At 34.5% G+C, this 18,154-nt stretch overlaps 1 protein-coding gene across 2 annotated transcripts; it reads left to right on the plus strand.

Moving 5' to 3' along the window:
- Positions 1-2,280: 2,280 nt before the first annotated feature.
- On the plus strand, positions 2,281-12,574 carry LOC120071396 (TATA-box-binding protein). Of its 2 annotated transcripts, XM_039023658.1 has the most exons (11): positions 2,281-2,417; positions 2,554-2,673; positions 3,117-3,242; positions 8,563-8,650; positions 8,759-8,830; positions 9,337-9,387; positions 9,972-10,016; positions 10,244-10,336; positions 10,953-11,054; positions 11,894-11,967; positions 12,182-12,574. In XM_039023658.1, coding segments are annotated over exons 3-11 (603 nt in total). In that variant the 5' UTR covers positions 2,281-2,417; positions 2,554-2,673; positions 3,117-3,165; the 3' UTR covers positions 12,183-12,574. The 2 variants fall into 2 exon arrangements, with proteins under 2 accessions (XP_038879586.1, XP_038879585.1); XM_039023657.1 differs by lacking the exon at positions 2,554-2,673 and having other exon boundaries at positions 12,182-12,557.
- Positions 12,575-18,154: the final 5,580 nt, after the last annotated feature.

The following is an 18,154-nucleotide window of genomic DNA, read 5'->3' on the forward strand; positions in this document are numbered from 1 at the left end:
TCTGCTAAATGAGATACACTAAAAATGTACATTATATTTGGTATATCAATCAATTGATACACTTAAAAAATATCATTTATACAGGTGATATAACATGACTTTAATTGTGTTATGATCAAAGTTGTTTGTTCGATTATGATAAATATTAATTTTATCTTTTTTCATGTTTATATAGAGTAATTTTCGTTCTATTGGTTCTTTGATGTTGATAGTATATGTTAAATGAATTAATTTTGTCAAGTGATATATCAAATATAAATTATATTAGTTAATCTGTTTTATTTTCAAATTTTTAATATCATTTTAATGGTATATAATTTATACTTAATTTGGTATATCAATTGTATAACAAATATTTTATATTTCGTATAATTAATTGATTGATATATATAATTTACAAAAAAAAAAAAAAAAAAACATATCGATGATATTGTTGATATACCAAATATGAAGTATATCCTTTATAAAGATACTTAAAGTTTAACATTGACATTTCAATTGTATATATTAGTATTAATTCAAAATGAATTACAAATAGATCATTATTCTATCAATGATATATCATAATGAGCTGAAGATGTAATACTAAGTATTTGGTGTATCGATAATTTATCAACACTCATTCAAATTTTTATTTATATTGTAATATTAGATGTATTAATAATATATCAATAGTCATTTAAAATTCATTTCATGTACATTTGTAGTGTATCTATAGTATATCACTCATGATCTAAATTTATTTTAAGTACTATATTAGTGTATAATATATCAATACTCATTCAAAATTCAATTTCAAATATATATTATTAATGTATTAGTAGTTATAATTAGATACTTATTCAAAATTCATCTAAAGTATAAATTAGTTTATCAATATTATATCAATGCATATAAAAAAACTAAGTGCAAGTATATCATAAATGTATCGGTAGTATATCAACATTTCTTCTAAATAAAATTTTAAGTATAACAATGTGTTAGTATTATGTTAACATTAACTCATAATTTATTTTAAGTATAAAACATTGGTATATCATTATTTCTTAAAGATACATTTGTTCAAGTATATCAATTATATATCAACACATGTTCAAAATTCAATTTCAAATGTAACATTGGTATACCAATAGTTTATCAACATTCGTTCAAAATGGTTACTGGTATAACAAGTTGAACCATTACAAGCTGATAATGTTATTCAATAATAGACAAATAAGAATAGAAATCAAATGAAAAATAGTAAATGAACAAGCACATCTTCATAGACAAAACATGGTTTGTGAATGATAAATATGATATATCTATTGCATAGCTTATATACTTTATCTTTGGTATATTAATCAATTTATATACCAAATATAAAGTATATTAGATGACTGATGTACCAAATATAAAGTATATTAGATATACGATGTACATGCTGATACACCAATAACAGTAAATTTGGATGACTGTATTAAATAAACTATTGATATACATGCTGCTCTTATACACATCTAGATGTGTATAAATAAACTATTGATATACATGCTGATACATCAAAAAGGGTAAGTTTGGAATAATAAAAATGGAAATATGCTTTTATGGGTTTTTTTGCTATATTTGCAAATTTTGAAAAATCATTGCTAAATTTGTAAATTTAAGAATGTTATTTTTTTCTATTCTTGCGAGTACCCCTATAATATATTTACTAATTCTAAGTCAAAACCCTACTTTGATCTGTCAATTTTATATTATTTAATTTTTTCCCCTAAATTCCCACCTCTTCGCAATCTTAAATTCAAAACCCCAAATTTAAATCATTCATCAACTTAAATTCCAATTCCAAAATATTTTATCCAAATATTTAAATCAAACCACAACCGAGGATTCCAAATATCTCAATCAAATCTACATATTAAATATTTCACCAATTAAATTTTAAGTTCTCTTATCAACTTAATCTAAATCAATTATTTTCTCAAATTTGATTTTAAAATTGAAAATTAAAAAAAAAACATAAAATTCAATAAATTTAAGATAATCATTTTAAATTCACCTAAAATTTGGGGATGTTATAGTACATATCTTGACCTGATGGGTTTTTATATATCTAGGACCGGTCTTAAAACTGTTAAAACCAAATCGGATTATTAATAAAACCGAAATTGCGGTTCGGTTCGATTTAAAAGATATTAACCGAAATTTTCGGTTCGATTCGATTTGAATTTCACAAATTTAAACCAAACCGAACCGTTTTAAAATATATATATACTCGAAATTTAGATTTTAGGGTCTCTTCCCATATCGCAAGACGCAAATTGCAGCCCGAAATCGTTCCTCTCTCGCAAGCTGGAGGCCAGCCCCCCTTCCCAATTCTTCTCTCCGTCTCTCGCGTCTCCCTTCGGCCTTTCGTTCTTGATTCGAAACTTTCGGTAGGAACCTCAGTCTCTTCCTTGTGATTCTGTGTTTATTTTCTAAAAGATTAGAAAATATAGGTTGTTCCGGATTTGATTAACTGAGTTGATTTGAATATGCAACTTTTCTGTTGGTGCTTTTCTCAATCTTAAGAAAATATAGCTTTTCTCAACTTTTCCTCACCCATCAATCCTTCCTCATTATCCCCAAAGTTTTCTCTTCCGATCGACAGAAAATTCTTCGCCCAATTCTAGGGTTTCCCATTTGCAAGAGGTATGCATTTTGTTTTGTTTTGTGATCCATAGATCGTGTTTGTTAGGGGGGCTAGCTTTTGGGTTTTGATTTAGATTTTTATTGGGTTTGTGTCTTGCCTTCCTCAGTTGGTATCTAGGCATGTTTTGCTTAGATTGGGCCTTTGCGGGTCGTTTACATGTCTCAAGAAGATGGGTTTTTGTATACCCCTTTAATGATTAATTGAAGTGAAGTGGGTTTCTATGATCTATGTATTTCTTTTGACCTTTATCGTTAATTTGATAAGTGCGACTGTGATAGCTGTTTGTGATGTACGGATTACTATTTTCGGTTTATTTAATAGGCATGAATTCTTGGGTTATTTATAATTTAGGGATATTTTGTCCTGATTTTGGGCTTGGGGGATTGAAGAAACGTGAAGAATGGTGGTATTCTTACTGTTTTTTGTGATAATTATTTTGCAGAAGGAGTTTAAAGGGTGGAGTTCTGTCGTGAAGAGATTTCTTATAAGAAATGGCTGATCAAGGCTTGGAAGGAGCCCAACCCGTTGATCTTAAGAAGCATCCCTCAGGAATTGTGCCTACCCTCCAGTGAGTTCTCACTTTTCCAACCGCTTGTGCCTTCTGATTGTGTATGATAGCTATTTTTTGTTGACCAAATAATAGTGTTTCATTAGTTTTAAATGGTGGTTAAATATCAATGTTTTCAAAGGGCAAGGCGCATCTCAAGGTGACCAGCCCTTTGATTGCCTCAAGAGGAGAGGTGAAAAAAAGGTGAGGCCTGAGTGGAGCAAGGGGCCATTAATAAATAAATATAACATAGATTGTAAGAACATCCAAATGGCAAAAACATACAATACTAATTAAGTTCTAATAGTTCCTCAATTGCGAATCAGAATGTTTTTGTTTGTGCTCCATTTCCACCATCCTATTGTAAAAGAGTACAAAATAAACTTAAAACAACTTCACTGCCCACTGCCGATGCCGAAGAAGCAAAATGCAAATACGAAAATTTATTGATTAATTGAATATAATTACAAATCATAATAAATTACCGTAAGGACAACCTACTATAAATTATAATAATAAAATATAATTTTATAATTTTATTGATTAAAGTAACAGAAGTTTTATTTAAAAAACAAACTTCAAAGAATGAAGCAAAAGAAATAAATGAAAAACTTACCCACAGACTGAATAAGACAAACAAGAAGAAAAGTGGAGAAACATTACTGACTGGTAGAAAGGATATGATGACCAAGTCGAGAAACCTTACACCCAACCATTGAAGTAATTGGAGAAACCTTGAGGAAGAAAACATCGTTCGAGAAGAAGAAACGATGACTAGTCTGAAGATGAAACGAGAGGGAAGAAGGAAGTGAATTAAAAAAATATTAAGGAGTAGCAGAAAAGTTAATGGCAAATCTTTATGTAGGCCTTTTTCTCGGGCTTACTAGATTTGATTTTATGGGTATGGAGCATATTTGAAAAAATAAAAATTAAAGAAGCAGCAGTAGAATGGTTGGTTGCGTGCCTCCGTCAATGCCAAAGGCACTCAAAGGGGCATTGAGGTGTTGTCGGGGGAGCCCTGATTGAAGATGCTTGCCTAGGCACTTCAAGAGGCAACCAGACCGTAGGTTGCCTTGCCTCTCATCTTAGGTTTGCTTGGGGTTGTCTTATTAACACTGCTATATAGAGCAGATTTCAACAAGAAATTGGTATCATGGATGCTTATAGTGATGTATCCAGAAATTGGGTTACTCTGGAAACGAGAGTAGTTTTTAACTTTTCGACCTAAGATCCATATGAACATCCAATATTGGCGTGATGTGATTCTTTCAAACTCTCCAGTTTTGAAATATTTAAGAATATACACATCCAATCTCTTTCTCCCCCCTATTTCTCTCTCTCGTGTGCACACATGTAGGTAACAGTATATATTTTGGTAATATAAGATTTAAATCGAGGTTCGAAGAACCAGTTACATCCTCTAAAAAATATAATGAGTTTACAAATCTCTTGTTAATTTGAATAGTTATTCAGGAATATATAAATTTCATTTATACATTAAAATACAAGTCCAGTAATTGTTTAAAAGCCACAACCTGCCCCTTCAAGAATGCCAATAAATGGACTTTCCTGCTTAACGAATCAACATTAGAGTGTCCAACTTTATGCTTACTGACGAAATCAAACCTTTGAATGAAGGAAAGCCATCTAGCATGCATACGATTTATATAGTTTTTTGAGTTTGCACAAATTTTAGAGAATAATGGTCAGAGAAAAGTATAAATTCCTTTCATAATAAGTATTGCTCCCAAACCTTAAGTGCTCGGACAAGGGAGTATAGCTCTTGCTCATATGTACTCTATTTTTGACGAGCCTCACCCAACTTTTTGCTAAAGAATTCATTAGGATGCATGCTCTAGAGATAGAATGGCTCCATTTCCAGCCCCAGAAGCATTGAAAAGTACTTCAAAAGGCCTAGAAAAATCTGGAAGAGCACACTGTGGATGAGCATAACTTGTTCCTGTAACCAAAGAAATTTTCCTTTATTCAAGCAAATAGTGAGTGGGCTGCTAAAGAACTCAAATGTTGGATAAATTTCCTGTAAAATGTAGCCAAGTCAAGAAAGCTTTGGACATCCTTTACTGACGTGGGTGTTGGCCAATTGCGTGTAGCTTGAGTTTTAGAAGTGTTAGACACTCCATATTCATTAATCACAAACCCAAGAAAAGAGATCTAGTTTGTCATAAAATGAACACTTTTTTTTGATTAATGACCAATTGATTCTCGGCCGACGATTTAAGCATATTGTGAAGATGAAATAGGTGGTCATCTTTAGTTTTGCTATAAACCAATATATCATGGACATATACCACCAAAAACTTATTAATGAAAGGTTTTAGAACTTGTGACATTAGTCTCATAAAAGTGCTCGGTGCATTAAACAAGCCAAATGGCACGACAAGCCAAACAAACCATCATGTGTTTTGATGGTTGTCTTCCATTAATCTCTCCACCTTATTCTTATTTGATGGTAACCACTCTTGAGATCAACTTTGGAAAACCACTTAGCAGCTCCAATTGGGTTGAATGCATCCGAAATCCTTGGAATTGAAAAATGACACTTTAACAGTTATCTTGTTGATGGCCCTACTATCTGCACACAACCTCCAAGTACCATCTTTCTTAGGGGCTACTAAAGTTGGGATGACACAAGGGCTAAGGCTTGGATGATTATGGCCTTTTTCTAATAGCTGTTGGATTTGTTCCTAAAGTATCTTACAATCTCTTGGGTTCATTCTATAATGAGGCAATTTAGGCAAAATGCTATTGGGTAAAAAGTCAATTTGGTGTTGGACATCCCTAAGAAGAGGTAAATCTGTTGGTGTTTCAACAATTTGTGGGAATTCCTCTAATAGTTGGTTAACATGGTCATTAGGCATAGAAGGGTCGGGTGAGTTTGACTGCCCTTGGACAAGACGACCCCAAATCTCCTTACACTCTTTGGTAACTAAAGGCTTTCGTTTAATGATGGTAAAGATACTTTCTTGTTATTAATATAATAACATTAGAAGGTAGGACTGCTTTTATGCCCATCGAGTTAAACTCATACGTATTGTCCCATCCTTTGTGAATGGTTTGTAAGTCGTATTGCCAAGGTCTCCCTAACAAAATATGAAAAACATTCATATCAAGATTATCACAAACGACTTGATCTTTATATATTTTTCCAGTAGAACTTATCTGAGCATCTCCTCCCTTTCGAATTCATCCAATTTTGTATGGGAGGGTGTGTCACTATCAAAGCTTTTACCAATTTCAAGGAGACCACATTTCAACTGCTTCCGTTGTCGATAATGACACTGCTCACCTTTCCATTGATTGTGCAATGCATACAGAAGAGGACGTGTCTTTGTGAATGAATTTTGGTTTTAGGTGAAAGCAAGACTGTTTTGAGAATGCATAACAGTTGGTCCCCATCTTCAGCTTTAATGTAAGTAGGATCTTCTTCCAAAATAGTGTTGTCACTGGTTTCTTGGCTCCCGTCCTCCATATATACCTCTACCTTTCTTTGAGGACATTCGTTTGATGATTGACCCTGTTGGCCAATGGCCATAACGAAAACATTTGCTGAAGTTGGTAGAGTTTGCATGTTTGTTCCACCCTTCTTGGTCGCCGTTTTTTGAAAACTTGGAGTTTGATTGGGTTTGTTACATGTGTTGTTTTTGTTCCAGACATGCTGCCAACCTAAAATTGCTTATTAGTGTCAGAGTTCTTTTTAGAATAAGTAAATGATCTGTTCCACATGCTTCTCTTCTGTTTCTGATTTCTTTTTCTACTTTCTGTTCCACCTTAGCAGCCATATTGATAGCTATTGCCAAGATCATCTACAATTCTTGCTATCTGGTAGTTTTCACTTTTGATTAATCTTGTACGGGCACCCAACCTATGAAATTCCACAGTATATGGCCACAATTCAATTCTACATTTTTGATACTGTTGGTAAAGGAGTTGTTCATAGTCAGCCTGTAAGACTCTTCCTTTCATCATTCTCAACATTCATGGTCAACGCTTGATAGGTCTCTTTCCGATTAGTCTAAGATTGAGTTGTATTTGGTCCCACCATGACATAGCTCCCCAATTTTCAATTTAGAAGTTACTAGTTTGACCTTGGGCTTCGGTGTATTCATGTAATCAGAAGCTCTCTGCGCTTTTGACCCAATCAAGGTATGCTTCTAAGTCTATCTTGCCATCGAACGTAGGGAAATCGATCTTCATCTTGTAATATTGGTTGTAATCCTTGCGTTATTGAAAATTCCTCACCTCTTATCTATTATGAAATCTTCCTAGCTTTTCTTATTCACTGGAGGAATCGAAATCATGGTTGTCAAATTTAGGTTCTTGAATTCTTGGTCTATCTTGAAGAACTCGAGCTCTCTAGAAATTAGGAAATCTTCCCCTTGCATTAAATCTTGATCCATTATTTTGTACTTCTTGAATTTTTGTTTTTTGCGGTTGCTCCCTAATCTCCCCTTTTCCCTATAAAGGTTGTTGTGGAGGGGCATTGGAAATTTGTTCTAATTGCCTAGCCATATCTTCGAGGATAGTCTGAATACTATCAATGCTAGATTGCATATAATTCAATGGTCCTTCAACCGCCAGCAAGCTTACGATTGTGGATTGTGGAGAGAGCGCATCAGGTGCATGGGTTTGGGCTCAACATCCCTTACCCGACCGGAATTTATGGTGTTTTTCCTAGTCATTAGGTCCAAGGTAGTCTTGGAGCTTTGATACCGAACTTAGTGTAAGCAAGTTGGTAGAAACATTACCTCAAAAATCTTATGAATGAAAAGGGGGACTAATTCTTTAAATACTAGCCAGCCCACTGAAATTACAAGATAATCCCTATTAAACAATACACAAAGTTACTACACGGTAAACTACAAATACAACATAATATCCAAGCTTTAAACCCAAAACAGGGTACTAAAGAACAAGGGAAAGACAAAATTCACCCAAAACCAAAAACAAAGCCTCAAACCACATCAACAACTGTAGATTCATTTTGGTAATACGAGAGTTAAGTTGGAGTTCTAAGAATGAATTACATCCACCAAAAAAATTTAAGGAGTTCACAACTCTCTTACTAATTTGAATAGTTACTCAGGAATATGTAAATTTTGTCTATACATTAAGAATTTGTCAAGATTGATGGTCTAGCATAATCTTTGTAATATTTCCAAGAATAATTCAGAGAAGATTCTCCCTTCCTGACAAAATTGTCATACATAACGGTGATATGTGATAACCTGGTAACTAAGATAAAAACATATTCTTTCTGATTATATGTACTCTCTTTTTTTTTGTCTCTTGATGAACGTACAATATATTATATTGTTTCTAGGAACATTGTGTCAACTGTGAATCTGGACTGCAAGTTGGATCTAAAAGCCATTGCTCTGCAAGCTCGCAATGCTGAATATAATCCCAAGGCAAGTGACTTTTTATAATAAGCCAATTCTAATTTCAGGTTGGAACTTTGTTGTTTCTTTTTTTGCCTTTGAATTTTTAAGATTTCAATAATTTTTTCAATGAAACAGCGTTTTGCTGCTGTTATCATGAGAATAAGGGAGCCAAAAACTACAGCATTGATATTTGCATCAGGAAAGATGGTAATTTATTTTCTACCTAATTTTTGAATGACTGAAGTTTGCCACATTGCTAACTTGATTAAGACAATATGACATTATGATCAAAGATCAAAAATTTGCAAGGTTGATTAGGGGCATAATCTTGTTCCATATCTTTGTGAACCCATGTCATGATCATATTTTATTCTATAATTTAATAATAACCTCAAAACCACATGTATTAAGACAATATGACATTATGGGAGTTGTACTAAAGAAAAAAAGACCTCAAACCAATATTTATAATTTATTTGGCCAATCTTCTTTTCATGGACCCATATGAAACAGGCACGTTGATAAAATAATTCCCCTAAGAATGCTTCGGAGCTTGATGAAATTTGTTTGAATTGCATTTAAGTTGGGTGAGAATTTGTGGCCGTAATTTGCCACTATAGTTATATGGATGCTCTTTTTTTTTCCCTTGTAAACTGGTTGCTGCACTTGAAGATTATCTTGTTTTAGCTATTCAGATGTATGATGTGGTGTAGGTCTGTACTGGAGCTAAGAGTGAACAACAATCCAAATTAGCTGCAAGAAAGGTATTTACTTTCTTTCCATTGTTTTGTCTTAGTGTATAGAGGTTGTCAAAACCTCTCTCTACACACTGGCTGTTAGAATATCAATGATGGAATCCTGCAGCTTGAGAAGGTTTACATGATTTTATCTTAAACTGTTATCTTTTGGTTCATTAATTTTTCAAAGGTCTGACTAGTTGTGTCCTGCCTGGATTCGGTGACTTAATTTGAATTCTGAAGCTTAAGTGTTACAGATTTCATTTTATAGGCAGTCCAGACAATTAGACATATGAGCTGAGATATGGTTAGGAATTAGGCATTGAGAATGGTTGATAGTTGAAAGTAATATGTACATTACATCTTGTTGTAGAAAAAATGTATGTACGCATAGTTATTTGCATAACTAAGTGTTGATGTATCATTTGAGATTAAATTGTCATAAGGGAGTCAATAAGCATGATCAGTTGATGCTTAGTTTATTGACTTTCTTATTATTCTAAAAGCTGTTGGGCATCTCATTCAACAGCACCCTTCTTTTTCATATGAAGGTCATAAAAAATATAATATGAATTCTTTATCTGATATTGTACCTTGTTTCTACTTCCCAGTACGCCCGAATTATCCAAAAACTTGGTTTTCCTGCCAAGTTCAAGGTATGTGCTTCTATCCCCCTCACGTGTAGGGCACTGCAATTGCCACCAGAAACTTCTTTTAGATTTCCTTTTGTAAAAAAAAAAAAGTGGAGACGTCTTTCAGTAAGAATGAAAGAAGACAAAAGAGAAGGGAAAATAAGATAAACACACAGTTCAAATAAAAAAATTTGATTCTTAAAACTAAGATTGTTTAGTGTACATTCTCATGCATTTTTAATCTGATGCAGGATTTTAAGATTCAGAATATTGTTGGCTCATGTGATGTTAAGTTCCCCATAAGGCTCGAGGGTCTTGCTTATTCACACGGAGCCTTTTCAAGTGTAAGCTTAAAATCTATATCTTGGTATCTATGTGCATTCTATGGGATCGTTTCTATTACCTCATTATTAGATTTTTGTCAGATTCTGGAAGTCCACAGTTAGTCAAGCATTTTTCTGCTAGAAATCTCTCTCTTCTGAATATTTTTCTTTTGGGGGTATGCCTTGAATGTGTATGTATTAGTCAAGCATTTTTCTGCTAGAAATCTCCATCTCTTCTGAATATTTTTCTTTTGGGGGCATGACTTTTGGGGGCATTTCTCCAATTTTTTAAAGTGATTCTGTGTTTTGGTTTTTGCATGGGGAACTAGTCCAACAATGAATCTTCATGGTCAACAAGTTTGAGATGGTACTGAAGTTTGTAGTTTTGAGTGATGTATGCACATTTATCGGTGATGAAATAAATCCTAAGAGTTAATAGTATTTTCAATGTTTTAAGTACTTCATTGTAATTAACATTCACTATATATTTTATCAGTTAAACATTTATTTTGATGTGAACATTTTATATTTGTGTAACTTAACTTCATTAAAACTAAACATTTATTTTGATGTCGAACTTTTTTATATATGTGTAACTTAACTTCATTAAAACTTAACTCTTCATTTTTCTTTCCAGTACGAACCAGAGTTATTTCCTGGATTGATATATCGGATGAAACAACCAAAGATTGTGCTGCTCATTTTTGTCTCTGGAAAAATAGTTCTAACTGGGGCTAAGGTAAAAATTCGATTGCCATTTTTGTGCTTATGAGGTTAGATGTCTGAAATATTATTTGAATATTGAGGATATATTAGTTATTAGCCAAAAGTTTATTAGTCGGAGGTGGTATGTATTGGGTGACGGTGAAGGCATATGATGGTTTACCTATTTTAGCTTCGGCTTGCATTTATTCAGTAGGGAGGTCTCCAAGTTCCTTGACTCGAATATTTTACTGGTCAATATGATTCTCTGATTTCAATTTAATGCGTAATTATATGCCATCAATTATCACAGATTCAATTAGCAGTTAATGGGTTTAGTATGATTTATGGTCAGTTTTGACCAATCTTGAGATAACCCTTAGAATAACAGGATTACAATTGCAGAATTGCATGACCTATTTGCCATGTTTTAAAAGGTGGTCATACGCGCATGGCTAGGCACTAGGTGTAGGTTAAGGCGGGGCACACAAAAGAACGTGTACATTAGGCGTGCTCCTTCTGTGAAGCCCCAAGTGTTAAGCCCTGGCCCTGAGGCTTTTTCATTAAGTAAAAAAATAATAATTATTAGGGTTTTTCATCTATATTAATTAAAAAAAATAATATTTACTAAGTCTAAATGCAAACTTCCCTGCATTTAGGTTATTTTTCCCTCATAATATTCGACCATTTTCTTTTCCTTATGGAATACTTTATACATAGGTAGCGAACATCACACAAAAATCTGTGCTTTTTTTGTGCTTTGTGCTTTGTACTTAAGTCCCAAAAACTATTGCGCTTTATTAGCTTTAAAAACACACAGCCTATTTGTAAAGTTAGTGTCAGAACTACAGTTATCTTTGATCTTGAATCCTTCAGGTGAGAGAGGAGACATATACAGCCTTTGAGAACATATACCCAGTGCTTACAGAGTTCAGGAAAAACCAGCAATGGTAAGATGCTTCAACTGAAACTCCCAAAGAGTTTAATATGGGTGCCAACATAAATCTTTGTGCAATTTTTTCTTCTCCTATATTGGTTGGATTTCTTATTAGCATGTGGATCTGAGTCTGAATCTTTTGCTGGAAGAAATGAATAATCTAAATTGTTCCAGATTAAAACAACCAGCCTATTGCTCGTTTCATCTTAACGAACATCTGTTTGCAGATATTTTGGTTTTGGATTAGCCATCTGGGAAGTCGATTTTCCTTCATCCTTGGAGAACAAACTGACTGGCACAGACACAAGGTAGCCGGAAAGAAGTGTATTTATCGAGAGATTTCTTCCAGTTTGAAGATATATGAAAGACTTTCGGTTTTTGGCCTTAAAATGAAGGGGTTTAGTCTAGTGAATCAGCGTCTTCACTTAAGTGTCCGTCTGTCTATGCGATAAAAAGTGGAGGGAAGCCAATGGAACCCTTTTTTTTTTTTTTTTTTTTTTTTTTTTTCTTTTTGATATATGTGATATTATGTAATCAAAATGGGGGATTGTGTATAGAAGATTTTTTGTTCCAATAACTGACACTAGACAATTATGCAATTTATATTAACCTTCACACAAGGTCATCTTATGGTTCTACTCCATAGATAGAATAAATTAGAAATTATTTGATATTCGAATAGTGAAAATATTGACGATCCTATTTCTATTCCAGTATATGAGGTGATCATCAAACCCCAAATTGTGAAATTTGAACCTTTTTTTTTACTTCATTTTGAAGCTATAATATCTGGCTTCCTAAACCAGCAATTGCTGGCTGGAGAAAAAAAAGATCATTGCAGGGTCAATCAAAGCTAAATGAATCCGGAGTTATTTGAACTTAGAGGTGTTTGATCTCTCAATTTTGCAATTTTTGCACTAGAAAAAGAAAAAAGAGTTTGTGTTGGCTTTTCTATTTTTTTATTTTTTCTCTACCACCATTTAGTGTTCTATAAAATTTTATAATAGAAGATGCTTTGATCAATTTACAAATTAAAATCCTATCATTTGGAGAGTTAAAATTCCATATATATTTATGAATGTTTTATAATCTACTTGGGTTTATCAAATCATAATGTTGTGCTTTTGAAGATGCTAAAATTTATTAAGTCAGCATTATCTCATACATAGATAAGTTATTATTTTATAAATAATAACGAAATCTTTGACATTTCTTGTTCATTCATATTTAAATATGTGGGAATCGAAATTTAAAATTAGTAGAAACATGAGTAACTTAAAAAGGTACAATTCTTTGTCTATGAGAAGTGGCATTCTACTTACATCAACATCTTGTCAATTTACCAATTCGACCTTGAAAACCACTTGTGCGTTTGCAATTAAGAACGCCACTTGATGATCAATGCTCGATGCACGATACATGACACTCCATGCTCTATGCTTTACACTCTATGTTGTACGTTCTATGCTCGATACGCGATACACCATGCACAATGCTCGATGCACAATACATGATGCTTCATGCTCTTTGCTCTATGTTATATGTTGTATGTTCTATGATCGATGTAAAGAAACGGAAAGAAAAAAAGAAATATAGGAAGAAACAGAAAATGTAGAAGAAACGAAAAAAAACCGAAAGAAGAAACACATAAAAAAGACAAAAAAAGAAAAAACAAAGTAAAGAAATGGAAGTGAGAAGAAGAAAACTTAGAAAAAAAGAAGAAGAAAAACATTGCAAAATGAAGAAAAGGGAAGAAGAATGGATTTGAGGTTAAATAGGTAACTTCATACAATGATAAAATAGCATAAGACCACTTTTCAATTGGTCTTTTTAAAAAAAGCACCCTGTTTTTGTCATTTGGACCTCTTATTTTAGGCTACTATGCCAATTTTCCAGCATTTATCTATTTTTAAAGATAAACACACATAAAAAACAAGGTTTAAAATGTTGATGTCGATGTCGATGTCTCAATTTTAAGAGAGTTGACACTCAGCATTGTAGGTGCTCGGTGGCCTTGAACTTTGATTCACTTCCCTCTGATCAGGTCTAAATCTCGTCCAAGCTAACCTGCATAAGAGTTCTCGTGCTAGTATGGTGTCCAACCTACTGTACTCTGATATTTAAGTTAGTACTAAGAGTGACTAATTCAACTAAGCATAAAAAGAAGTAAGATTCTTTCCTTTGGAGATTACTTACTCTTCAATTTAGAGTGGTCGAATGGGGTTTTTTTTTATAAATTAGACATCTGACATATAACCATGGTTGCGTGTGGCGTCAAGGTTGTCAAGGACGTTTTCTAGCCTTTGAGGTTATAGGGTGCCAGTCCAATCTCAACTCGTTTATTTCCTAATTGTTATATATGTTTATCGGCTCGACTGGTCGGCCCAAACTCCAAGGCACTGTCATTTTCCTTTTGGGACGCACACTCCCCAATGCCTTTTCCTGATACCTTTTGGGCTTGTACCCGTCCATGAGTTTTGTGCCATGCCTTAGGCAACCGTCGAAATTGGTCCTCCAGTGAGTTGACTAGTGGTTTTGTTAAGGGTTAGGTCATCGACTTCTTAAGAGGTGATGCAATCATTCGGACGTGGCAAAGGTGATTAATGCTCTTCATATTGATTACGCTTTTTTTAGTGTGAACAAGTGGTCGTGTCAATCTCGCCTTGCGAGAGTGCCAATTCTTGTTCAAGTGTGTTCGTCAGATGGTAGTCCATCCAATGGTCATCATCGAAAAGAGATTTCCTATAAAAAAATGACCTTTGTTCGTGGCAGTAGATTGCTTTTTTGTGTCGACTTTGTCAAATTTTTTGTTGACGTCCCTCCAAGAGATCCTGGTGGAAGTGATCCATCTCGACTTATCCAAGTCGGCTTGGAGAACATGAGGGAGCGATACCGCATCGCCCCCTATATCACTCTTCAACTATGCCTAAGCTTGGGGAGAGCATCGCACAACCTTCTTCCTTATTGGCAAGGTTAGAACCATTAAATATTTAAGGGTAACATTCACCTTAGTTCTCAATGCTTTCTTTACCTGCAAGGGTTGCTTAGGCTTAGCTTTCCCCTAATGGAGCATAGGAATTGTGGGCCACTAGCCAATGAAATCAGCTTGCTTGAAGGTAAGAATTTTAAGTGAAAAATGTTATACTAGCCTTTCGAACATGTGACCTTTGGTTTAGGTAAGAGGGTGCAGTGCACAACCAGCTAGGTTGAAAATCAACTTTTGAACATAAGTCTTGAAATTTAAAATAAATACAATCGGTTGGTTTCAGGTTTATTCAGTTTGGTTAGTTCTGTTGAAACATTTGTCATTATTAAACTTTATTTGTGATATTTAGTGTGACTTTTGGATTTTGTAACTTTTAATTTTTTTTGTAACCAATAGTGATTTTTAAGTTATAGGAGTTATGTGAGTTATGAGCATTTGATGACATTTTTATGTTATAGGAGTTATGTGAGTGATGAGAATTTTGTAACCATTGGCATTCCTATGATTATGTTTGTAAGCCTATATAAAGGCATGCTTAGTTGAATGGAAAACATATCTCTCATTTTTCATATTTGTTCTCCACGTTTTTTCTAACATAGTGGTATTAGAGCTAGTAGAAAATATTGAGAGAAAAATGGCCAACGGTGGAATAGGTTCACTTCAACTACCAATGCTTACCAAGCTCAACTATGACAATTGGAACATCAAGATAAAAGCGTTACTAGGAGCACAAGATGTATAGGAAATCGTGGAGAACGGTTTCCAAGAGGCAGAAGCTGAAGCCGATCAAGCGTAGAGAGATGTGTTAAAGAAGACAAGAAAGAAGGACAAGAAGGCCCTTTATATCTTGTATCAATCGGTGGATGAAGATACGTTTGACACCATCGCCAATGCGGAGACGTCAAAGGCGGCATGGGACAAGCTTCAATGGATTCATAGAGGAGCCGATCGTGTGAAAAAGGTACGGTTGCAAACCTTACGTGGTGAGTTTGAATCTTTACAAATGAAGGAGACAGAGGTGATAGCGGAATATCACACAAAAGTAATGGCTGTTGTCAACCAATTGAGACGGAATGGTAAAGAAATCACCGATGTTCGTGTCATGGAGAAGGTTCTACGAAGCCTAAATATAAAGTTTGAGATTATCGCCATGACGATCGAGGAGGCATAGGATCTCGAGAACATGACAATTGAACAATTTATAGGCTCGTTACAAGCCTATGAGGAGAAAAAGAAAAGGAGGATGGAGCAAACAAAGACCGTTGAACAACTTCTCCAACTCAAAATCAAGGAGGAGAATAGTCGTGGATGTGGAAGAGGTCGTGGTGGTCGAGACCATGTTGGAAGAGGTGAAGCCAACACCGATGTTTCTCAAAACTCATCTGAATCCTCAAGAGGAAGAGGAGGTCGAGGTTGTGGAAGACGTGGTGGAAGGTCCGGGAGAGATAAATCTTAGGTAAAATGTTATAATTATAACAAATATGGACATTATGCGAATGGGTGTTACTCATCTTAAACAGAGTCGATTGATCGAAAGCATCAGGACTGATCAACTGCTAGCACATCAAAAGCCCATCAAGGGCAATCCAATTATGCAGAGGAGAATGAAACCTTATTTATGGTTTCAAAGGGAGAAGAAGAGAGTCAAGATAGTATGTGGTATCTTGACACAGGAGCCTTGAATCACATGTGTGGAAAATGCGAGATGTTTGTGGAGTTGAATGAGATGGAGAAAGGTAATATTGCCTTTGGAGACAATTCTTTGGCCGCCATCAAAGGAATAGGTAAAATTCTCATTCGGTTAAAAAATGAAGAAAATCAATATATCACAAATGTTTATTACATTCCCAATGTAAAAAATAATATATTGAGTGTGGGACAATTGTTAGAGAAAAAATAATATATTGAGTGTGGGACAATTGTTAGAGAAAGGTTTTGAAGTTCAAATGAAAAACAATTGTTTGTATTTGAGGGATAATCATAGAGACTTATTGCTAAAGTCTCCATAACCAAAAACCGAATGTTTCCTTTGAATATATGTAATGATGTTCCAAAATGCTTGAAGACGTGTTATGAAGATCTCTCTTGGCTACGGCATCTACAGTTCGAACACTTCAATTTTGGAAGTTTAGAAGATTTGTCGAAGAAGAAGATGGTGCGAGGTTTACCACACATTCACAAGCCAAACCAAGTGTGTGAAGGGTGTTTGCTTGGCAAACATCATCGAAGTAGTCCGAAGGAGTCTATGACAAGAACAAAGAAGCCTTTAGAACTCATCCATGCCGATGTGTGTGGAATGATCAAATCAGAGTCTCATGGTAAAAGTAAATATTTCCTTCTCTTTATTGATGATTTTTCTAGAAAAACATGGGTGTACTTTTTGAAGGAAAAATCAGAAGTATTTGAAATCTTCAAAAGATTTAAGGCACATGTGGAGAATGAAAGAAACCTTACAATCAAGGCCATGAGAACTGATCGAGGTGGTGAATTCACATCAAATGAGTTCAAACAATTTTGTGATGAAAAAGGCATCCGACGTCCGTTAACAGTCCCAAGGACACCGCAACAAAATGGCGTGGTGGAGAGGAAGAATCGGACAATCTTGAATATGGCAAGAAGCATGCTAAATACAAAGAAGATGCCGAGGGAATTTTGGGCGGAGGCCGTAGCTTGTGCAGTTTATTTGACAAATCGAGCACCAACCAAAAGTGTGCTTGACAAGACGCCTCAAGAAGCATGGAACGGAAGAAATTCTGGGATTGGTCACTTCAAGGTGTTTGAGAGTATTGTATATGCTCATGTGTCAAAAGAAAAAAGGACCAAGCTCGATGATTGAAGCGAGAAACTCATCTCCGTCGGCTATGATGCAAGTTCAAAGGGTTATCGTCTTTACAGTCCTTTGAAAGAGAAGGTAATTATTAGTTATGATGTTGTTTTTGATGAGAAAGCCTCTTGGGATTGGAATATACAAGATGAGGAGAATGATTTCCTTCCATATTTTGAAGAAGACGATGAAAATGAGCCGACCAGGGATGAAGTGGGTGAAGGTTTGCCCATTCCAGTGCCACCTCATTCGACCGATCGATCATCATCTGAAGGTTCATCCAGCGATTCAGAGAACGAAATTGGCCCAAGAGGAACTCGAAGTCTACGGAAACTTAATGAGGTAAATGAAAATCAAAATGACATAATTCTCTATTGTCTTTTTGGTGAT

The sequence above is a fragment of the Benincasa hispida genome, chromosome 2 (assembly GCF_009727055.1).
Source record: "Benincasa hispida cultivar B227 chromosome 2, ASM972705v1, whole genome shotgun sequence".
NCBI classification, from domain to species: Eukaryota; Viridiplantae; Streptophyta; class Magnoliopsida; order Cucurbitales; family Cucurbitaceae; genus Benincasa; species Benincasa hispida.

Excerpts from the sequence above, each read along its gene's own strand:
- LOC120071396 (XM_039023658.1), top strand. The coding sequence starts at position 3,166 with ATGGCTGATCAAGGCTTGGAAGGAGCCCAACCCGTTGATCTTAAGAAG. Across the intron at positions 3,243-8,562 it reads GGAATTGTGCCTACCCTCCA|GAACATTGTGTCAACTGTGA; the intron begins GTGAGTTCTCAC and ends TATTGTTTCTAG. Across the intron at positions 9,388-9,971 it reads CCAAATTAGCTGCAAGAAAG|TACGCCCGAATTATCCAAAA; the intron begins GTATTTACTTTC and ends TCTACTTCCCAG.